This window comes from Enoplosus armatus, chromosome 21 (assembly GCF_043641665.1).
Source record: "Enoplosus armatus isolate fEnoArm2 chromosome 21, fEnoArm2.hap1, whole genome shotgun sequence".
Lineage (NCBI taxonomy): Eukaryota > Metazoa > Chordata > Actinopteri > Centrarchiformes > Enoplosidae > Enoplosus > Enoplosus armatus.
This window is the reverse complement of record NC_092200.1, coordinates 10,272,043-10,296,391: the sequence shown is the minus strand read 5'-3', so window position 1 is coordinate 10,296,391 and position 24,349 is coordinate 10,272,043. Positions and strand designations below refer to the sequence as shown.

General features: G+C 41.7%; 1 protein-coding gene across 1 annotated transcript in view; it reads left to right on the top strand.

The window, feature by feature from the left end:
* ncoa2 (nuclear receptor coactivator 2) overlaps window positions 1-24,349 on the top strand; it is a 51,729-nt gene that overhangs the window by 7,899 nt on the left and 19,481 nt on the right. The window contains exons 2-7 of the mRNA XM_070927807.1: window positions 5,735-5,820; window positions 14,694-14,801; window positions 15,650-15,822; window positions 19,370-19,473; window positions 22,444-22,621; window positions 24,112-24,300. Of these exons, the coding sequence (XP_070783908.1) occupies window positions 14,713-14,801; window positions 15,650-15,822; window positions 19,370-19,473; window positions 22,444-22,621; window positions 24,112-24,300 (733 nt within the window). The 5' untranslated portion in view covers window positions 5,735-5,820; window positions 14,694-14,712. The remainder of the gene's footprint in view (window positions 1-5,734; window positions 5,821-14,693; window positions 14,802-15,649; window positions 15,823-19,369; window positions 19,474-22,443; window positions 22,622-24,111; window positions 24,301-24,349) is intronic.

Genomic DNA, 24,349 nt, shown 5'->3' with positions numbered 1-24,349 from the left:
GCCAAGTGCTTCAGCAGGGGACTGTTTAAATGGAGAGAATGACAGAGAGAGAGGGAGAGAAGGCTGCTTCACTTTGCTCTTTGCTCTGTCTGGTCCAATTACATGTTCCACTGTCAGAGCAGCAGCACTCTTAATCAGGTAATGCTCGGTTTAAAGGCATCCCCCTAAACGTGCTCCACAGATTATTACCCTGCTCACACGTTCAATGGTTCAATGGTGCAGACAAACACTATGAACCTCTTTCTCTGTCCTCTCTAAGCTCCTCTACCGAATATGAATCCAAATTTTGTTTAGTTATGTTTTGCAGATTCATCAGACACTATGAGTCTGAGCGTTGGCCTGTCACATTGTCTCAGTCTTTGGCTGATAAAGTGACATAGTTGTGTCAGCTGATCTAGTCTTCCCCTCCCCTCTGTGCTAACATGGCACCTCCTTATCCTGAGTCTGCTTCCACTGTACAGCCTCAGGCCTCCACAGGAACTAATTCCTTACAAACTGTGACAGGCAATAAAAGATGGTGGACACACACACAGGCACAATAGATATGCAGTTGACATGCAGACCAGTCACAAGATGAGCCCCAGATCAGCTTGAAAGCATGATACAATCAGCTGTGCACACAAATTGTTCTTTCTGCCCACACCCTTTCTCACACCCCAACTCTGCATTTCCATGGCTGCTTCAGCTACAAACTCACTTGCTTTCTCTTGTCATTATGACTCACCTTTTTACAACACATCTTATCACTCTCATTATGGTACTTACACATTTGTGTTTACTGTTCCTGAGGTCACAGCTGAAGGAGCTGGCTGTTATTTGAGCAACAGATGTAAGGGCACCTGGCACAGGGTTGCGCCTGTATCAGAGCAGCTCATTGAAATCTGCTGGCATAGTGCCAAAGTCTAATAAATAAGTGTTTTATGTGAGGATCTCTGTATATATATACTGATGTCACCAAGGCTACAAGATTTTCAGTCAAAATAGTATGAATCTTTAGCAGCCTCCTTCTTCATGCCCCCTTTGCGTTAATAGTGAAAGAAGCCTGACCTGAAAACTGTTTCCTACAGTTCACTTTTATTGTATTTTTGTTAATTGGCTTTAGGCTTCAGGAGTTATGTTAAGTTAGTCGTGTATGACTGAAATATGGGTTCAAAAGCTGAAAGACCAGTTATGTACGTTTTTTGTGTACTCTTTGTGGTTTACACATGGAAATGGCCATGCTCTGAGTACAGGCAGGGATGGAACTGCATCACATTTGTATATTCTGTTGAGCTGTAAATAATAGAAACGTGTTGTTAGATCTTCCCTCTGAATATGTCCTTGAACCATGAATATGGTATTGTTTATGTATAGGGATTCTTAACATATTGTTTGCCTGGGTTTTTGCTAGTTACATTGCTTAAGTACGGCGTTTAGGTTGGTCATTATTTCCATTTTTTGTATGAAGTATGAAAACGTCATTTGCACTTTTTAAAAATCTATCCACAAAAGAATCTTGCACACAGAAACCTTGCACACTAAAGTCCAATACTTAATTTTGTTGGTTTGTGAAACAAAACAGCAATGATGATGCGGTCACTTACAGGTCAAACGTAAGGTCATACTTATTTTTTAACATCTTCCATTTTCAGATGAAAATGATACTTATACATACTAAGAGTTTAAAAAAAAAAAAAAAAAGCTGTAAAGGTGGGATTTTTTTACATGTTTAAAAAAGGTTTTACAAACCAACTCTTACATCTATCAAGGTCTCCCTGGCCATGGGTTGTGGGTACCTTTTTTCAGTTGTGTTGTGCTTTACAGCAGTACAGTTAAAGATCTCCCAGAGGAACCCAGTACAACCACATTCCTGTAATGTTTGCTATTGAGCTTCTCCACTGACGTAAATGGGTATCAAGTGCCTTGTTCTGGGGCATCCCAAAACATAACTGAGGCAGTGAAGTTTTCAATTTTTAGAGCAAGTCCCATGGCCAATCCATGATTTTAAACCTGCTGCCATGTGCTTATAAAACAATACTTCTAAACCTTTAATCTGTCACAAATCCCATTTATGGCAAAGCATGTATACTTTTGTCACCCTGTGCCCTATACATGTGATTAAATCTGTGTTTGGCAGAATAATCTGATTAAGTGATTTATCACACCTCGCAGTTGCTCCCCACTAGATGGGCCAAAATCAATTGATTATTGGTTAGGAAGAGGATCTTGATCAAACCTTGGCATTGACTAGAGCTAAAAGGCCAGGTGTTTTCATTAGGGTAGACCATAGCCTTGATTCTTATTGAATTGAAGGCCATTAGTGGGCCATTCAAAAAGCACCCAGTAGGGGCTCCATTGGTGTTTAGCCCTTCTGTGACCTAGCCATTATGGTCAATTTCTAGCACATGAACTATCTACCCTTTGTCCTATCTGAACCTGATTAGCCGGCTCATTAGCATTGTTAGCCCAGCCTTGGTGACAAAGCCTTTCACTCAGAAGGAGCCCATTGCCAACTCTGGAAGAAAGAAGGGATTACAACTACTCCCAGAGTCTCCCATGATCAACCTGTTTTTGTCCAAAAGAAATGCCAGTTGTCTTGATGAGAGTGTACCACATTTAAGGCTGAATTAACTTGGAGGTGAAATCTGTTGTAGTCATTCAGTCACTCAGTTTATGGTGGTGTTCTGTTCAGTTTCGATTCACAAATGGTTTTGTTTCACTTTCATTTCTTGGGATCATTTTGTCTTGTCACAAACATTAAGGATAATGTGAGGTTTTGCATTGCCTAATGAAACTGTCAGTTACCAGTTGTGATTTAATTGGCTGCAGTCTGTTTAAGGGGAGCTTGAACTTTTAACCTGATCTTTGACCTCCCTTTTAAATACCAACAGATGGTTGGACTGAGAGTGTATTGGGCAAATGAGATACTCCCATGATCCAGTGCCAGGTTTTAAGAAGGTGTGAGCTTTACTGTGTGTGGGCTTTACTAGCATGTATATTTCTCTGGCTTCATCTATCTTTGGGACTTCTTGTCATATTTGTATTGAGTTTTTATTTTTTGAAACAGGCTTCATTTTTAACTTACAAGCAGCTTTATTGATTGTGTCGTGCCAGTATTCAATATAACATGAAACTCAATTAATGTTGCTGCTGAGGCTCAGAGACAGTCTTGGCAGGGTTATGTGTTTTTGTTTAAGTTACACCATGTGTCACTTAACACTTCTGTGCCAAGTAGAATTGCCCTTCAAGGATAGAAAGCCGAGGACCACAGTCCTTTCCTGAGGAGGTCTTCTGCTCCAGTGTGTCTAGTTGATTTGCACACTTGCATGCAGACATATGTGCATGCATACTTCTGGTGTGACTTGCCACTGGTCTTGGATCACACCACTAATGTCACCCGCAGGTCCCCACCCCTAACATCACAGGAAGCGTTGGCATGGCTCATCTGGTCTAATATGTGAGAGGTGGTTTGGTGCAGTCTAAGACAATCAAAACTCGCATAAAAAAGTATTTGAATCGATGGCGGAGGCTACCACTCAAGGGTCCTGTATGCCAGCAGTCCGTTAAAGTGATGGATGTAACTGGATGTAGAGATGCTTCAGTATTGCTTATAAAACAATATTTTTCTGTGCTGCATGACAACAACTAGCTGTGATTCATTTCTCTTCCATTGTGCTGCTGATTTTCTCAGAGGAAATCACTATTATTAAGTGGATCTTCTCTACAATCGACTTAGATTTATAAACAAAGAAAGGACTCCTCTCATTATAAAGATCTATCTCTCGGAAGTTTTTGTGTGGCAATTTAGAAATGATTACTGCTAAACTAGTTCAATAGTGTGTTTTCACACTCTGCCTTATTCTGTCACTCAGCCCACAGATCAAGGACCGGACTGAGACTGAGCATGTGACAGCATTAAAGCTCAGAGGAAATTCCTCCAGAGGATGAGAACTAAGAGCCATGCAGGAAAGGGAAAAGGAAAAGATGAAGGTGGAGTTGAGGAATATGGAGTAATGAAATTTCATTAAAAAGAGGATTGAGTGTAGCATTCAAGATACATCAGCAATTTTATGCTTTTACTATACTTGATGTTTAGTCCTATACAGACGCAAAAGAAGAGTTCTTCAGGATTTCTTGTTTTAAACTGCACGTTTGGTCACCTTCCCCGACTCATCACAGATGTCAGCTGTTTGAGCGTGTGGTGTGCCGCAGTTCAGAATACTGAATATCACCTTTCCCCATGGCTTCATGGCTCCATAGCTATGGACTTGTGCAGGGTTCAAAAGGGGAATCGGTTTACTCTCCAGTTATGTCAGCACATGACATCACATGAGTGCATTCCTCAGCTGGCTCACTTGGCAGGTATTTGGGAGAAATCACCCAGGCCAAGAGGGGCTGGCTGGCTCTCTCCGTTCATCAGGCTCCATGTAGTACAATTTGAGCTCTTCCACAGAAACCTTTCATTGGGAGCTTTTTTTTTCAGCATAGCCAAATAGCCTAGCAGAGTCCTTTTTTATTTGAGTTACCAGTTGCATTTTCTAATTATCCAAATGGGAATATGATTTAAAATTGAAACTTTTCTCCTGTCTAATTAATTGTGTGCTATGATTAAAAAGGCACACTGTGATCCACGATGTAATAGGCTTTGAGGTCCCCTAGGAAATGAATAGACCCTGTAGACACTTAACTTGCAGCTCCATGCTAACTTAATGCAAACAGTTAGCACTATATAAGAGGACTTGTTGTGGGTTTGAAGCACATTAACAGTTAACTGAATTGCTGGGACTGTTAAAATAAGCTAGCTAAGAAAGGGTTTGATATTTTTGTGCATGTACTTGAGCTTTGCATTCTGTTGACTGATTACACTCACACTTATAATGCACTTATAATACAAAAGGACGGCATTTTATTTTGAAGTACCGTTTTTTTTCTTTCTAATTAGCTGTTTTCAACTGCACTGAAACTCAGTAAACATTACTCAGTGGAGCTTGGCTGTGAGAACGCACAGTATGATTTGTAATATGCATGCTGTACTATAGCATTACTTTTCTATGAAGATCTTGTGCAGTTTTCACCATAGGAGCTTACAGTAGTTTTGCCTTTTCTGCAGATTAATTATAAAACTTGGGCAACGTGAGGTTAAATCCTTTTTGCCCAATCAGCAAACATCGTTTTGGTTCTTTTAAGGTTTTCTCTTGGTTTTTCTGATGAGATTTCCATGGGAGCCGTCCCTGTTCTCAGTCAAGGGTGTGCATGTGAGGAGTGGTATCACTGTGGTGACAAAATGTGGACCTTTTTAGAGCATTGTTATGACATAACGGTGAATAAAAGCAACACAAATTTAAAAAAATATCAAAATTGTCTTTAATATAGTTAGAGCTGAAACAATTAGTTTATCAACAGAACATTAATCATTTTGATAATCACTTAATGATTTTCACCAGGTTCCAGCTTCTCAATTGTTGCTTCTCAGATTTTTGAAATTTGGAGAGGCCACTTTGGACTGGGGAAATTGTAATAGCCATTTTCCCTGATTAATCAAGAAATAATCAGAAGATTAATCGTTAATGAAAATTGTTTAGTTGCAGCCCTAAATATATTATTACACCTTCACTTGTCATCATGTAACGATTATGGCACCGTACATTGTGGTGAGAATCTAAGCTCTTCCTTTATCCTACATGTTCTACCTTCATGCTGAGAGTTGTGCTGATTCACACTACATATTGTACATCCCAATTTTTATTTCTTTCAGCAGGGAGAAGTGGATGATGCTTAAAGGTTTCCTAGCATTACCGTCTTGCAGCAATGGCCTGAGGGACTCTCTGGACTGAAACCAAGGTGAGAAGCACAGCCACAGCAAAGTCTCCTTTTACGCAACTCTGCTGTGTAATGTGGCAAAGAGACACTCCAGTCCAAAGACAAAATGACAGATTGTGCAGATTATGCAAACATCTAAACTAAAAGAAACTTTATTTTTTATTCTTATTTTTTTTAAGATTAGACTTGGCCTTCATGTGTGTCTTCCCTGTTGCAGCATTTGGTTTATAGGCTTTTGTCTCCATCTATGCTCTTAACTGTGATAAGTGTTCCCTTTACATGCTTTGTATTCTCGGCTGTTTCTTGGATGATTTCTCTCATTATAAGGGAAGAGCGTCGATAGTGGTTTTAATATGAAAACCTCCAGGCATTTTTCCACTGCTATCAGATGAGCCACATAGTGAGAACTTTGTTTACAGGTCAGAGTTCAGTTTTGAACAAGGTTGTAGTTGAATGGTCTCCCTGTGAGATGGAAGTCTGTTAATTCTCTCCCCCATTTCCACACAGTTCTTGCCTTTTCTCTGCGCCTGGTAGTGTCCAGATCTAGTGAGGGCTGCATCCAATAGTCCCGTTGGTCTGCAGTATTCATCCATCTTATGTGAAAAAATGCTTCACTCTTGAAACCACCATTCCTTCTGTGAGGTTCTTTTCCTTCACAGGTTACAGTTCAGATGGTGTTGGCTAGAATGTGTCTTTTAGGATTACTGTATTGCCAGCAGTTCTTACAACACCATTTTCTGAGTGAACTTTTCCTCAAAATAATAGTTTGCATGAGCTGACATGAGTTTGGCTGCAGTTAGTTAAAATGAACTTTTTCTTTTTACTACCCTGTGTTTCCCCCTGTATTAGAATTAGAATATGCGCCCCTTCTTTGTGCTCAAGTGCAAAACCCTTTTTTCCTCCTTGTCCTCAATATGAGTCATCTAATGTAGAGTGTGTTCAGAGTCTCAATCCAATATTTATATTTTTCTACATAATATAGCTGATGCAGTGCACACTAAAGTTGACCTGCAGTAAAAATGGTGAGTTTTCTATCGTGTCCTGCAGTGTTTTGTATGATACCTATTGAGAGTTGAGTGTCATGAACAAAACACAGACGTTTAAATGCATTCTGTGATACGCTTCAGAGGCATAGAACACCGAAAAAATGCTATATTTTAAATGAATTCATTCATTTGCTTAAAGCAGGTAAAACATCATTCATTGAAACTGCTGGCTGGTTGTTTGTGCCGCTCCACAGTTCACTTGCTTGTGTACCTGTGAGTTAGGAAGGGTTTCCAGTGTTTCAACACAGCAAGGATACCCAGAGCACAATGGGTTACAATAAACAAAGCATCACAAATCAATATGTATCAGCATTGATTAATTAACAATACCTCAATTGACCTGAGCTCAGAATGTCCCTATATTTAACCCTATACAATAATCTGATTTCCACAGTGACATCTGAATCTCCCCTCAGTCCATGCTCTCAGCCACAGATGAATTGTTGACTAGATTGTTGTGGAGAGGTGCTTATTTATACCAGTAAGTACATTTTGCCATCTGTTGACTCTTTGTTTCCGTCCCCCCTCTCTTAATTCCTGCCCTCTCCTCCTCTCAGTGTTTCTCTCCGACTGCCAGAGCCCTGCTTTCTGTGCTTATTATACAGAAAGCCCTCCCCTTCCCATCCTGCGACATCCTGAAGTGACTGCCAGTGTTAAAGATTCATGAGCGTGATCAGCTTTCAGTAAATGGGGGGGCCTGGCTCTTGGTTGCACTCCGGCACTTTAGAGCCATTACCCTGCAGTGATTCTAGAGTGGACAATCTCTTGAGTGAGACTTAGTAACAGACAAGGTGCATACCTCTCTGCGTACTACGTCAACAGCGGTCTGTTTGTGTGTTTTTGTCAGATTTTCTGGACACATGTAATTTGAATGAAGTAGATTTGCTTTGTGTACTGAGTAAGAGGATAACTAGGGGGTTTAAATGTCATTTAGCTGACTCTGAAAACTGGAGTAAGCAAGTAATAGAGAGTGAGCTTGAGGAGAGAACTGAGAGTAACTAAGCACTTATATAATGTAATTCTGTGCTTTAGCAGTGCTGTATGTGGAAATACAGTGACACCTAGGGTCTACTGAACACGTCATACACTCAGTGAACCTTCTCTATGAAAAAGGCCCATGACCTATTTTTGTTCCCTTTGTTTCCCCTATCTTCCTTTACTGTCTCATACATCTGATCTCTCATTTTCTCCCCCGCCTCGCTCTCCACCATTGATCCGATTCCTCTATATGTTTGAAGTGACAGGCCCGTCACTCAAGTCTTGTTAAATTCACCCAAGATTCAAGGTTTCAAATTCACATTACGCTTAATCTCTTTCAATCCATCATCACATTCCTTCCTTCCCTTGACCAAAACCTAATATCAGAACATCTGGTTCAAGGTAACGGCAGCTGTCAGCAAGGCCAGAGTTCACTGCAGATCCCCACCCAAGTTGCATTCTGTTGAAATGGATATTGTTTCCAAATACATGTTTGTCTTTAATACCATCTGACATGGTTCCAGCACGTTTCTGTGTGTTTTGGCTCTCTCAGCACTTCTCACCCTTGCAAATATTGAGATGTAAAATGAGATGAGTCCTCAGGGCCCCTCCCCTGTCATGATTTCCTCTCAGTTTGGGGGAAATAAATGGCCCATGTTGCAGCCCTCCAGAAGCAGTCTTTATTGGTGCGCTCTTGTTCTCCAATTCTCTCTTGGGGACTGTTGTACCAAGAAGCCATGTGAGAACAGATTACACACCAGCTAGACATTGTTCAGTGCCCCACAGTGGTTTTGCGTTTTCTGGAAGGGCCCTCATTATTATAGTGCAGGAGACTTCAAACACTTGCCCAATAGCTTTTGATGCAGTTTAATGCACAGTCATGCCCAGTACTCTCTGAGCTCCAGAAGCACTGGGTGTGTCTTTATAATCAAAGCCCTGCTAACCCACATGATTATAGGAATGGCACACTGGCATATGCCCTCTCCCCTTGGCAATCACACTGATTTTTTTTCCCCCTCCACATCCGTTTTTTCCCACCATTATACTATGACTGGAATGGGTGATTCAGTGTTTTTGAAGGTCCCCCCTCTGGTGATGTGCATGCAGCCTGGCTCACTTTGTGTGGTTATGGCAGCTGAATTTTGTTAAAGAAAAGCTGTCTAGTAGCAGTAGTTAGACGTAATTGTTAGAAGGCGGTGTCACAGCTGTATGGTGTTTTTTTTGGTCTTGTTTTGTTTTTTGAGAAACACGCAAAGTTAAACAGATTCATCTAATGTGGAAGAAGCATTTGCATTGTCTAGGGTTGGGTGACATCAGTTGAAATCAGTATGCAAATATTAATCAATATATGCTTGACTTGTGGCCACATTTATTCGGAACACCTGTAAAATCTATGCCAGCTCAGCCATAGATTCCTTGTCAAAGCAGGATGTTCAGTTTTGATGTACACTGCCAGAGAGCTGTTCATTTTGCTATATGTTTATTATTGAGGTTGTAGTTTGCAGTGGTGTTGAACTGGACTGCATTATATTGAGCAGTGTTTCTAATGTTTTGCCCACCCAATTTAACATGAGGGCGGAAGAATATTAGAAACACATTTCAGTGTAATGTAGTCCAGTTCAGTCCAGTATATTACAATATGCAAAATTATATATTAAATAATCTATTTTGAATAATTAAACATGTTCCACTGTTGTGGATTACATGACCCCAGACTCACACAAGATTTGTATGATAAATGTATGTAGACAAGATTGTTTGAATCCGCTGAAAGTCAATAAATGATATAATTGAATTATTGTTTTACCACACATAAGAGTCACCACTTTGCCTCATGTCTAATTGTTAGCCAAGAAGTTCTGCTTAATAACCAAAATATCAATGAAATATCAATGTATTCATTTTTCAATACTTTTTACTTATTAAAAAATTGCCTAATTTATAGGCATCAGTGATAATAATAATCTTATTTTAGATCGCTAACTCTCAATTTTTACATCTCCATCACACATGTTGTAAAACTGACAGACAGGAGATGACATCGCAGTCATGCAACTCCACAATTGCAGACCAAAACAGACCCTGAAGTCTTACCATGGTGGACGTATGAAATTTGGACAATACCAGCATACTGCCTTCCTGACTGGCTTTGAATTCCCCTGCGGCCAACAGCATCATATCACCACGTCATTTGGCATCACTGTTTAGTCAAACTCAAAAGTTGAAAAGTAAATGTGCTTGACAGTATGTTTCCTGTTAGTTGAAACGTTTTATATCATGTCAGTCGGACAGCCTTACAGCCTCACAGATGCAGTTAAAAGTTTAATATGTTGCCCTTTTGAGGTGTTTATTGCAGTTTGATACAGCATGTCATGTACAGGTTGTACCAGCTGAGTTTGACAGGAGGAAATGTTGCACTCGGGGTGGCAGCAGCCCCTTGTTGTCTCTGCATTCCTCCCTCGCCAGACTGGTTGGCTCCAGCTCAGTCCTGGAGAGTCTACTCTTCTGACACCTAAGACATAAGCAATGACACACACCTATGATCACCTCCCTCAAGTGCACCTAGTGCTTTCAAAGTCAATTGATTTTTCAAACTTTAACTTGTGTCTTTATCTGTGAGTATTCTTTTTGTTGTTGTTGTTTTTTCTTTTGGTCGACTGAGGTGTTTGTTACTGTGTTATGTAGAGTTAAAAGTAAATATTTCATGTTTTGCATATCTCTTAGCATATTGTATGCTGTATATTATGGTGTCCTGGTATTACAATCTCATTTGTGGTGCATTGGTCTGATAAACAGGTTCAGATATTGGAAAATCATCAATGTTGTGTTGCTGAGGCAGTGTTGTGGTTGTTACAGTGGTTTAATAACCTAACCCTTCATTTAGCCTTGTGAGTCAGTCACACAGATAGGCCACGATGAAGATGACGACCTGTAATGAAGTGTTGAGTTCACACTGGCTGAGCTGATCCGTCAGCACACAAATATACAATTATGTTTTGCTGTCTTTTATATGTGTGTGTGTTTATGTGAGAGAGATGGGCAGAGGGGAGGGGTCTGGCTAGGTAGGTGTTTACTACACTTATGTAAGTGGAAACCTAAGCTCATCACAACTTTAAAGTAGCAAAACAACTGCATGGAAGGCTATGTGCTCCAATAAACCTCGTGACCCCACCATCATTTCCAGTCAGATTCGGTTTGTACTTTCCCAATGATCGTCATCCTGCCAGTGCTTTGTCATAGTTCAAGTGAAAAATGCATCCCTCCTTTAACAAAAGGATGTTTTTCTTGGCTCATGTTTGTCAGCTGTATTGTATTATCTCTTGTCCTCCTTTGATATTATATTATATATATCCTTTTTAATAGTTATTTAAAAGCTGCATTGCTTTCATTCATCTTGCCAATGGGGATCTTGACAACCCCCATTTAGCCCAACAATGATTTCACACTGTTTATAACTAACATAAGGTAGCTTGCAGCAACTGATGGAGCATATGTCTCAACTTACAATACTAATGAACTAAATGAGGTGACAGCTTGATGAACTGCAAATTTGGTAGATGCCTTCCAGAACATGCCAATCAGTCCTGTACATAATGAGGTTACTTGCCCAACCCCCTTTTACCCTACATTGCTCTGAGTCAATGATATCTGCACACAGCACAGGTGTACCAATGGATGCCAGTCTCTTATACATGCATGGATCTATGTTCAACCTTATCAATCATGTTACCACAGCTTTTAACATATTCCAAAGTTAATTTCATAGTCTGTATGCTAGCTAAAGCTAATGCTAGCTTAGTCTTCAGTTGATGCAACAACGTAATGTAATTTAGTCTCTTTTAAATGCTTTTTGGTTTGTTGATGATTTTTTCCTCTCAACACTCCTTCCTTTGCATTACTGTGTAGTTTGCAGTAAATAAAATGAAGTAGGACACTAGACTATAAATGTTCTTCCTTTTTTAACTATAACAAACATTTTTCAACCACAGTTTAAGAATATTAATTTATATAAATGTTGAAAATCAGTTGAGAATCTCCCTCCTTGTTTGAAAACAAGTTCCTTTTCATTCATTCTTAGGCGGGTTAAAGAGCTGTGGTGTACACAGCAGTGAACCCATGATTGTGCTGTCTTGTCCATTTGTCTTCACGGCCTCTTAGTTGTGTCAGACATGGCTTTGTTGCTATTGGTTTTCCTTTTTAAATTGCTCAGTTAAACGAGGTGAAATTGGTTGTTGTGATTTTCTTTTTCAAGTGATTGAAGTGTGGGTGAATCATTTAGGCTACATGCATGTGTCATACTGAAGGGAGATTGGTAGGCATCATCAAGAACTAAGCTCAGCACTCTACCTGTATTCAGAGCCATAAACGTGATTGCCTGTGTCATCGTCCATTATCATCATCCTGAACATCACTGCCTTGACGTCTCTGATGACTCGGTGTGTGTTGTTGTGGTTGAGTGTGTAACATACAGCTACATAGTATAATGTGTTGTACAGGTGTTTTTTTTTCATTGCTAACAAAATGGTTGTGTGTTCGACAACCAAAGCCTTCCATTCCATCAGATCTGCAGGACATATTCCTTTACATTGTTATATTTAATGTGAACAGCAAAGGATGTTATTTTTTTGAGAGTAAAACGAGAAAAAAATAAATGTGTTAAATGTGGAAAGAGATGAGAGTTTATGTTCTAAACACAAAAACACCGAAGCAACATGCTACCACTCACTTTCCAGACTTACTGTGAGAGCCTTGGCAAGAAAGAGCAACTCTCCCCTAGTGGCTGATGTTGATGAACTCAGTGACATAGCTCTGTACAGTAAGTGCTAACACCACTGCCCAGCTGTTTGTAGCTGCCCAGAGATACTGGGCTTTCTCTAGGATTAGAAATGCCTAGCTAGTCTGCCCATGTGAAGATCGGACCCCCCAGCAACAAAACCCGGCCTGCCAGCCTGCTGCCCGGGCTGTCTGGCTGTCTGTGCTGGTGTCATTGAGACGTGCCTGGTACTCCCAGTTTCTCTTATTTGTCTCAACGCACACTGACCCATCATTACTGCCATGTCAAGGAGACCGAGGCAACCAATCATATCCGGCCCGGCGGGACAAGCGCAACCAATCAGGTCTAGAATCCCCATGGTAACTTGTGCTGGAAAGCCCAGGCACAACCAATAGGAGCAGAGAGTGCCACTTAGCTATGAGAGTTTAATGGCCTGTTTCTGTTGTCATTAATAAAAGCACATAACCTCTGCTATAGAGACTGTTGTAATTTCAGTGGACAGCACAGTGCCACAGCATAAAGACACCCCAATGGCATTCATAAGAGCTTAATGCAAGGACACATGCACCGTGACGTTTGTGTTCATTACCTGTCTATACACTGTACAGGCCAGTAGTATTCAAGTCACTTGTCAACAGAATGGTAGAAATGTGTTTTACCCTTCAGAGTCTCCTCTGCCTCTCTGGCCAATCACCACTGCTTTGACTTCATCCATTTGAGCACAGACCCTACCATTAGCTTAAAGTAGGTCACTCCAGGCCAGGAGGGAGCCAGACTCAAGTTTGCATGGTCACTAGCTCCCTTTTTTAGTTTAGCCTGCTTCTGCTAAGCTATGCTATTCCTCTCTGCTCTACATTGTGCTGTGCTGTACTCTGTTATGCCTTATGTAATGGCTGAGCAGTGAGCGGTGTGTGTCACTGCCGTTTCCATGGTTAGGGTGGTTAAGAGTGTATCACAACACAGCACTGTGCTGGGGAAAAACTTTCTTTCTCTTCCCCTCTCTCCATAACCCTCTCAAATCAAAGGGCTGCAGATCGCCCATCTTGCTTGAACCAAGAAGAAATAAGTTTTTCTTACTTATATTTTTAAATGTCACCATTTGCTTTGGAAGACGACAAGTGTTCACATCTTCTATCCAGCAGATATCGTCCTATATTGAAATCCAAGTCCATTAGCCACCATCAAATTATGGTGCAGATGATGGTGGTAATTAATAAGACATTACTTTGATCAATAATTGATAGTCTTTCTTTTAATGGCATGAAGTTCAGCCTGTGCTGACTCGCAGAATAAGAGATATGTCGGTACGGGGGCACAACATCTGCAGAGGGACAAACTTGTCTCCAAAGGCTCTCAAGTCGTTAGAGAGAACACAACATAAATTCCTGCCATAACTTAATGGCATTTCATCTTACATTGCAGAGAAACCCAAGATAGCAGTGTGTGGGGTACTGGTAACAGAAACAGCCCTCAGCCAGCTTGTCACTTTGGATAGCACAAAACAGTCACAACATGAATTCTTACTTACGAAGATCTCCTGCTCTGTAGGACAAGGTATCATTCTTACATTGGATTTTTTGAGTGACACTTACAAACCACTGCAGGTAAAGCAGTCTCAGAGGGACTCGGTAAACACGGACACATGTTGTGATTATAAACCCACTCGGCTCTTGCTGTGAGCTGGCTTTGCTCGGTATCGTGTAACGAATGGGTTTTTCTTAGTACATGGTTGAGCGCGCAGTCTGGTGCTGTGGGCAAAGCGCCGTGTTCTCATTTCAGTCTCTCTGGGGAGAGCTGCACCATCAGAGAGAAATGATTGAATCTCTTCCTCCGCTCCATTTTCACTCATTTCTCCTGGAGTGGATCAACCTGTGCCCCCAGAGTGTGTGTGTGTGTGTGTGTGTGTGTGTGTGTGTGTGTGTGTGTGTGTGTGTGTGTGGTATGCAGATGCACATGCTGGCATGCTCACACAACTACTATGTAAGTCATTTCCACATAATTCTCCTGTAGGAGTCTGTAGTCGATCTAAATGTGCGCTTTCATACGTTCATCATACATTTACGTGCGTTTTTTGTCTCCATGTGTTCATTTTCCAGACGCTGATATGCATTGAGGATGAGTGGAGTTGGTGAAAACTCATCTGACCCTGCCAGGGCAGAGTCACGGAAACGCAAAGAATGTTCTGCCGAACTTCTAGGACCCAGGTAAGACCTTGTACCTCTGGAAAATGCAGATTACCCCAAAAATATCTCCCACATGGAGACATTTCTACTTGATTTAATTGTATACACTTGAAAAGTGTAGGGGACATTTTCATGCAACAAAGGTCAGGTCCAGAGTAAACCTCTCCATCATAAGTGTGTGGTCAGCAGCTCTGCCCACTGTTTCCAAACCCTCCTGCACCACCTCTTATCCATTGTAAGACTGTAAAACAAAGATGATGTCAGAATTTTGAAAGTGGTTAAAGTCAAATCAAGCTCCAGCTACGTATATCTTTAAATACTGTACGTACAGTAGCATCCCAGTAGCTACAAGAATGGCTGTATGCTATTGTGGCAGCTAACCCCGGAGCTCTGTTGAAGTCTGTACAATAAATCTGCATAATTCATCTAAGCACTCAAGAATGAAGGTTTCCTTTATTGATGCAGTGCTCCATGTTGGCACTATGAAGAGGCCTGGAGATATATTTCCACCCATATGGAGAATAATTGACCTTATCCCCCTTCTGACTCTCCTCCATGCCAAGGTTTGCAGTAGATGTCAGCACTGTCATTTGGTAGCTATGAAAATGAGAGGGCTCTTCAGTCATGTCAAGAGATGTGTGTGTGAACACTCACACTCTGGTGTAGTTTTGTAGATGGATCTTTTTTTTTCTGCCCTGCTTCAGGTTCTTTGTAACTACCCATTTATTCTGTTATTGTGGTAGAATTGCTCTTGCCATACATAACATTTACCCACACTTGAACATCTTTTCCATACTTTTTTATCCCTCCTGCTGTTACCGCCACCTTCGTTGCATTTTCTCACCCCAGTGTTTTCTTTGTCTCTGTAGTCCAAAGCGGAGCAACGAGAAGCGTAACCGCGAGCACGAGAACAAATACATCGAAGAGCTTGCTGAGCTGATCTTCGCCAACTTCAACGACATCGACAACTTCAATGTCAAGCCTGACAAATGTGCAATCCTGAAGGAAACTGTGAAACAAATCAGACAAATAAAGGAGCAAGGTACAACCTATAATGTTTTTTCTGACACTTTGTCTCTTGAAGAAACAGACATGGTGATAGGTCCCAAAGTACAGCAGTGAAAAGAATACTGAGTTACTTTTCAGCTGGCTGCTTTTTCTTAAACATTTAATTCACAATGTCTGTTCATCCACAGTCTTTCCCTTCAGTTTTACCACATGCAGACTAGTTATATACCAAGCTTTAGTGAATACCTGAAATGAGTTTAATGCTTGTTGATTTGTAGCTGTTTATGAATATGTTTAGGATGTTGTTGTTGTTTTAAGGCTCCAATATAACCACAAGGGCCACAGGTGGTACTATGTTGGCAGATGCATCAGATTTTATTGCATAAATATTGTAGTTTAGGATCTGTTCCATACTCAGTAAATAATGTTGTTATTAAAGGGCAGCACAGTTGATTTGCTGTTCGCTCCATCACTTCATCATATAATGTGGATGAACCAGAGCAGTTTTTTTTTTTTGTTGGCTGCCGATCTTTCCCACTTCCATGCTGAGCCAGAACATCAGGCAAATGGATCAGCCGGCTCAGTTGTACTTGCCAGCTTCTCCTTTTTAGTAGTCTTTAGCAATTAGTTGAGGTCTGTCTTTTTTTTTCATGTTGGATTTTTTTCTTTCTTACAGGTCCAAACATAGCTTAGAAAAGTTGTAACATTCCTGAGGTAAATATTAAGGCAAATACTAAATTGTGAATAAGCTTGGACCTTGCACACAAGAAAAGCAGCTGAGTGGCTGGTAGACAAAGAGTGGCCCACTCGAGGTACACATGAATCAGACAGGCTGATGATGTCATCTTGTTTTATGTGACTCACAGAGCCCAGCGTTATGTAATGGTGAGCAATGTGATGCAAAAATCACACACAAACTGGCTACCGTCTGTCTGCCCTCTCCCACTCTACTGTCTTAGTCCATACTTCCTCCCTCCCTCCAACCCTTCCTTTCCTCACTCTCCTTTTTTTTACGCTAGGCTAGAGTGCCATCCCCTGCCTGCCTCCGAAGGCATAATTGTGTTTGTACAGCAACCACTGAGGGAAGGGCTAAACAGTCCTTGCTTTTCAGACCTCAATGGCCAACAAGAGACACCTTTTTATAGCTTATAGAGAGCTGCTGCACCTCGTTGTGCACAGTTCAGAGGGGCAGCATTTTCAGCAGCCCTTCATTTTTCTTGGTGTACTCATATAGATCTCTTTATGCTCAAAGTAGATGTTTCACCATTTTACCACCACCATTTGTCCTTTTCATTGCATCTCATCTTCCGACCTGTTTAGTGTTATGTTCTGAGGCTCTATAGGATTGTTTGTAGTGCTCGATTTCTCTTTCTATAGACCAGTTGGTGTCACAGCCCTGCAAAGAAGTGCAATGCAGCGAAGATGGCCTTTGAAAAAGTGGCCTCCTACCGAAAGCTGTTAATTCATCCCTGTTTGTTCCTGTCATGCTGTCTGCATACATTTTGCTAATTGAAATCAGGGTGGAGTTGTGTGCTTTGCATAGGTTTGTCTTTTTTTCTGTTTCCAGCTTGTTGCATCTTAATAGACAATATGTTGAGTTATGATATCTTTTATAGGGCCTATAAAATTATATATATAGGGCATTGCCAAGAGTTTTACAGCTTGCTTTACACTCTTAACTGCTCTTTGCCAACACAGCAACGACCCGATTTCATTGGCTAGAGGCTGAGACATACACTAACAGCTATAGCAGATCATAGCCATTCACACCCGCTCTTCCCAGTAATTTTTATTCATTATACATATGTGAAAAATATCAAAATTCACTACATGTGAATTTTTGAATAAGAGAGGGAAGAATAGAGTATATAGCTAATGTCTTGCCAGTCACAAATTATGTAGTTATTACCCTTATAAATAATCAGTTCCTCCCTCTATCTGTGGCACAGCACGGATGGAGAGCCAGTGAGGGCTGCACTGACATTGAGTGATGGGTCTGTACCCAGGGCAGCTGTGCTGGTATACTGGGCCCCGCTGGGCCTGGAGAGGTCCTGCTGATGCACACATCATTAATGCTGAAAGAGATGAATGTGGGTCTGCGTGGTGTTGCACGAGCCCACAGAACGGGGGGGGGGGCTGCATTTGTGTCCGCTTTCACACATCTACACCCCAAAAAAGAAAAAAAAAAAGGGCGACATGATTTTGTTTGCTTTTCACCACAACATTCTCTCACCATATGGTCAGCCCTCTTCTTGGCATGGTGTGACAGTTAAATGTGTCCCCCCAACAGCCCACTCATATTCCGCCTCTCATCATCATCTCCAAAAGTAGGGCAGCCTACGCTCTGAACATAAGGCTGCTCTGCATGGTTATTAACCCAATCACTCGCATGGACAAATGCACAGTACCATAGTGCAGGTACAGGAGCTTACAGGATACTCTGATTTATACCTCTAAGCAAATCAATCACATAATCATTACATTAAAAGGTTTGTGGCACTTTATTAGGCAGTGGAATCAAAGGTACTATTTTTATCATTTTGAAACATCAGTGTGTAGCTAGTTAAATTAGTGTAATTGTGTTTTGCAGAGGTCCAGTTTGGTAATATTATAGACCATAAGTACATGTGCAACAAGCCATACTCTCTGTCCATACTTGGAAATCCAATAGGAGTATGAGCTCGCAAGGAGACACTGCCAGCGAAGTTATTTGAGAAAGGCAGCCCATACAACCAGGGAGGCATCCCCTGGTTAAAGAGTATCAATGCTGAAGAGCTTTCCACAAAGTGGTTCTGTAGGAACAGTTCAAAATGAAGACTCAACTCTCAAACGATTGCTCCGTTTATGACCCTCTAAAATCACTATCATATATCTCTGTGACAAAACATCAGAGTAGGTTAAAGATTCAACCAGAGTTTTGAGAAATGTAGTGTGGCTTGATTTATCACTGGAAGCTGTTTATTTATTTTCAAATCAAAAATCTATTTTTAATAGTCTAGTTTATACTTTTAATTGTGTTTACTAAACTGATGAATACATAATACACTCTAAGTCAGAAATAGTTATGTTTTCAAAATATATATTAATTAAATTAAGAGAGGTTTATGGTTTTTGACATTTCTATGGTCTGCCTTTGCCAGTTGACAACATAGTAAGAACTTGCTGCTCTATTGGGACCATGAGTTGTTTACACACTGTCAATGTTTCCATAATAGCCCTTTTTTTTTGCACATGACAATGCAATCCATCCAGGGGCTACCACCAGTGTGGCAGCTGCGTGCTCTGACACACTCATTTACAACAACCTTTCACTCTGCCCGCTGCTCAGTGCTTGGGTTTGAGCCATGGCAACATGTTTTTGACAAAGGCACAAAATGTGTTTGCTTTGTAGCTGGAAAGATACTCGTTAAAAGCCTTGTCAACAAGTGACCTCCATAAAGTATGTGGGTCAGTTTCAGGGGGAAAGCAAAATTGTTTTCTCTTTGACTTGCTTGTTTTGGTGTCATGTTTTGTGATGCAGTTTTGTTCCCCACAAGACATTTTGCCTCTAAAACTTTTGTCACTGACTTTCCTGTTCACAGAAAAAGCTGCAGCAGCAAATGAGGAGGAGGTACAGAAGGCTGATGTCTCATCAACAGGCCAAAGTGTGATTGATAAAGATGCCTTGGGACCAATGATGCTGGAGGTGGGTAGAGGGCCTTGTCTTGCTTATTCATAGTGTCATATCGAAATACCACACACTGTATACTCCAACGGAAGCACCCCACACTGAACACTCATACTAACACTCACATAGGATATACTCTTCCATTTAAATCACGATTGATATATAATGAAGAGTGCTATCCCCAGTAGTGGTTGTGTGTGAGTGTAGCTGTGTGGAGTAAAAGCTGCCAGCATCTTGTATCTGCCCTGGATTGGGTGTAAATCACAGAGCGGAGCAATGGCCTCGTTGTACTGTGGAGGGCCACTGAAGTGCTTACGTATAATGGGAAAGAAAGCAACAGCCTGGCGAATGAATCAGTCCATTGAGCCTGTCCTCTCACTCACTTCCTCCCTCCCTTTCTCGCTCTTACTTGTTCAGTTCTCTTTTCTCTCTCCCTCCCCATCTTTTCTTCGTTCGCCTCTAGATCTGTCCTGTCATGGAATATTTATAGCTCTCCTGGTCCAGCGTCACTGAATCGACATACAAACTCGCAGCTAAATATAGCCCGGTGCAGCCTGCATGCTTTCCCATCTGTCAGCAGCCCCAAAACGCAGCGATCGGCCATTCACACCCGCGCTGCTCTGGCCATGTCCCCCGTCCGCCAGCCCGGGCTCATTACAGGATGCTCTGAGGAGAATGGCTGTCGGCAGGAAATGCACCCACGCGCCCCATGACCCTCCTCCAAGGCTCTCTGCTGCCCACTCTCATGTGCGCAGAGGGACACAGAGAAGACAGTGAAAAAACATTAGTGTGCTGCTGTTTTAACCTTCTGGGAGCAAGTCTTGTTCTGTCACCAGACTGTTGTGGAATATAGTTTGCATTCCTGGTAGACTGCTCTGTATAGTTGCTGTTGTGTGGTATGACATCATCGTCAGAGAATCATTTAGACACTAGAGAGCATGTTTAGAAATGTACTAGTGAAACTGTGATACAAATGATACCTGAGTTTCAGTACTGATGCAAAAACAATACTTATTTTGATATCTTACTTTGAGAAATGTAAACATGTTTCTCTACAATCCTTTTGTTTATTTAATAAAAGAAGCCAAACTTCTCAAATGTTCAACATTGTGTCGTCACAAGTTGCTTTATAGGAACTTTGCCTTGAAAAAATACAGTCTAAAATTTAACTCAATGCCAGATTTAGAGACTACTACAGACACATCTGTCTGTACCAAAAAAGTATTTACGTTCAACACAGAGCCCTACTAGAAACCTGTTTGAATTGCTTTTAGAAGACAGTAATGCTTTGTCATGCTATAATGCAGCAGGTGTAGTAAGAATGTATGTGAAGAGAGACCCTGTTTGCAAAGCACCAGCATCATATCATAAATGACAGTAATACCCCGAGGGGAGAGAGGGGATGACCAGACCCTATTCCCTACACTATAACAATTCACTGCATACTGTACATTGGTAGGAGGTTAAGCAATATAGAGTCATAGATCAAGACAATGGGCTCAGTGCAAAATGGAACATGACTATAGAGCACATTTATTTAGAGTATATTTATTTGTATCAGCTTCTGCAGTGTATATGTAATCAGGGCATTGTAAATTAAGGTATTGGCTAACAGCATTATGCAAGATTGTCTGGAAGAAGGAGTTGGCACTAAAGAGTGTTTGCTCTGTTTCTGTTTGCCCTACTTGTCCAGTACATGGCCTTTCTTCACACAGGGTGGACTTACACAACCATGTTGCATTTTGGAACCGCTCCACTTCATGCAGTGATAGATGAGATCTCCTTAAATCTATTTTCAGCTTGTGCTGTGTTAATGCAGGCGAGGGAAAACGTCTTTCCCAATGTGATCATGTGTAACCTGTCCTGGGATGTATGAGTTTGCTACACCCCAAAACTTAGCCCGCTGGTTGATCGCAGGTATGTTATGTGTAGTTACAGAGACAGGCAGTTGATTATAGGTGTGCACAGGGTGCTGTATCAGTGGCAGACTATGGGACAGTCAATATGCATTATATCATGAAAATAAATAAAGACATTTGGTTCAAAGACCGTTTATGCTTTAATGCATGTAATGTAAACTGTGTGTGGTGTGTAGGTAATGATTATTTAAGCAGAGGTGAAGAGCAGACACTTTGTCAGGAGTTTCTTGTCTCTTATCTTGACACTAGATTTTACAGCTTTACAACCACCAGAATTTCCTCTTTTTTTTTTAAGGGCTCTGGGTGATTTGATGGCCTAATTGACACCATCTTGTGTGTAATGGCCATCCTGGGGCTGTATTCTTTCAATTAAGTGCTCCTCCTCCTCCACTTCCTCCAATCTCTGCAGGCACATGCTTTTATCCTGCTTTCTATCAGGCACAGTGATGTTGAGCATCTGCAGGAGTTAATAATGTACCGAGAACACAGTGTAGTAATCACCTCTTTTTAAACACAATCTAGATGTGCTGCATATTACACAACTTGATAACACATGTGCCAAAATTTCAGTACTGTATGTGCATGCTAGCTGATACACAATAACCGCAACTCAGGCACAAGTGGCACATCACTAAAGATAACAAGCTAACACTAAGGAAACCAGTTCCTTGATTAGTTTTGTCCTACATTTGCTTCTTTTGACCTCAGACAACCAAAGATACACATACAATGGAAGTCTGCAGTAGTTCTACCCACCTCTGCATCTATATCTGGAATTTTGGCTATTTACAAAAGCCCTGGAAATCCTGTTCATGAACCAAATTTAGCTTTTGAGTTATGAGTGGGGAAAAGCACATCAGGACTAGGCTTTTAATAACCTACTCAGCTGCAGTGTTATTAGCAGATAGTTATCAGCCAGTATTATTAGGAAATACAAGTGGTCAGTCATATTTTTTCTCTCTTACATTTTCTTCCATTTCACAGTTAGAGGTTTGTTCTGTGTCCATGGAAAAAGAAATCAGTAAACAAACTTTTCTCTTCTGAACTTTTCTCTCCTTCGCCTCCCCAGGCCCTGGATGGCTTCTTCTTTGTGGTGAACATGGAGGGGAACATCGTGTTCGTGTCTGAGAATGTGACCCAGTACCTGCGCTACAACCAGGAGGAGCTGATGAACACCAGTGTCTACAGCGTGCTGCACGTCGGGGATCACGCTGAGTTCATCAAGAACCTGCTGCCCAAATCCCTTGGTTAGCATCGAGCATATTTTCTTTTCAGGGATTTGTTTTGCTCTTTGCTTTTTCTACCTGTCAGTTTCTGTCTCACTTGTTTTCCACGTCTCGCTCTGTTTTCCTAACTCCGCATGTATGTCCTCCATGTTGCATCACTCCCACCTCTGCTCATAACTTAGCAGGCTCTCGTTTACACCCTGGCTTCTTCTCCCTATTCAGACAGGTGTGTTGTAGGTGGCTGTTTGATAGTGATGTCAGTTTAATTAAAGCACTAAAACGTTTACGGTTAAACTGCTACGGAGAGGATGTGGGAAAGCTGGCTAATACAAAGTGTTGTGTAAGCTTTATATACAGGGTTGGCACCGTGCATAAACCCTATAGGTTCTTCATTCTCTCTTTTGCTGATGCTCAGCCCAGACATTCTCGCTCCTCTCTTCTTCCTCCCTCCCTTTTCAACTAATTAACTTCCTTTTTCGGCATCTCTCCCCTGTCAGCAGCATCGCTCCCTTCCTATATTCTCATCTCATGCCCTTCCTTCCCCTTCTCTTCACTTTGTGTGTTGTTCTCACCAAGTTCCCATTTTCATGTTCTCGCTTTCCCATTTCCTAACCCACCCCTGAAAAGCATTGTCTTTATCCTAGCATTGCTCATCTCATGAAAACAGGCCATTTATTTCCGTAAGACAGACATTTGCCTTTTTCTTTCTCTCCTCCGGTTTTGTCCTCTTCTTTTCCCCATGTCCTTTCTCTTCTTCCATACCTACCTCCATTCCTCCTCCGCATGCTACCTCTCCATATCCTCTGCGCAAGAGGTGATTGTAATGTATGTCAGTGCGCCCCTTCAGGAGCTCTTTCTAAGTCCCTTCTCCCCGGCCTCTCCTCCTCTCTCCTGGTGCTCCGGATTGAGGTCTTAGTGCCCCCGCCATCTGGGTGGGGGAGCAGCACCGAGCGGAGTACCCTGGAAACGATCAGTGGGCTGTGTCCCAGATACTGGGAGATTATCAATGCACTGAATGAGATCACAAACCAGATGGAGTGTGATGCGAGTTTGCTAGAGTTAAATGAGTTGTGTGTGTGTCTTTTTTTCTCTTTTTGTATGTGTTTGTGCGTGTCTGCTTGCACATGTGTGTACATGCGTGTTTGCTCGCGCCTGTGTTGGAGAGAAGAAAGATTGGCAATGATGTTTTAGAGGACATGCATATGGAGGCCTGGCTGTGATGCATGGCTGTGGATAGATGGCACAGGGCTCAGGGTGCCAACTGCTCATTATGACTGGTCTCTACCCAGCAACTGCTCTCTCCTTTTTACACTTTTTTCCGCCTTCATTCTCTCTGTCTTGCTCTCATTATGTCTTTCACTTGCAGTGTGGTAGCCTCTCTTGGCTCGCTCATTGCAGCTCCCGATCTCCCTGTTTTGTTGTTCCATTTTGGCCGCAGTAAAAATCCTCGAATAAAATCCCCAGGAAGCCACATTGTAAATCTCCCTTGCCTCCTTCTTGCTCTCCTGTAGTGAATGGCGTCCCGTGGTCCAGCGAGGGTCCGAGGAGGAACAGCCACACATTCAACTGCCGAATGCTGGTCAACCCTCACAGCGAGAGCCAGGACGAGCCGCACGAGCATGAGACTCAGCAGCAGAAATACGAGACCATGCAGTGTTTCGCTGTTTCAGAGCCCAAGTCCATCAAGGAGGAAGGAGACGGTATGGAAGGAGAGGGGGAGATAGTGTGGGAAAAGACACTGAAAGTAGT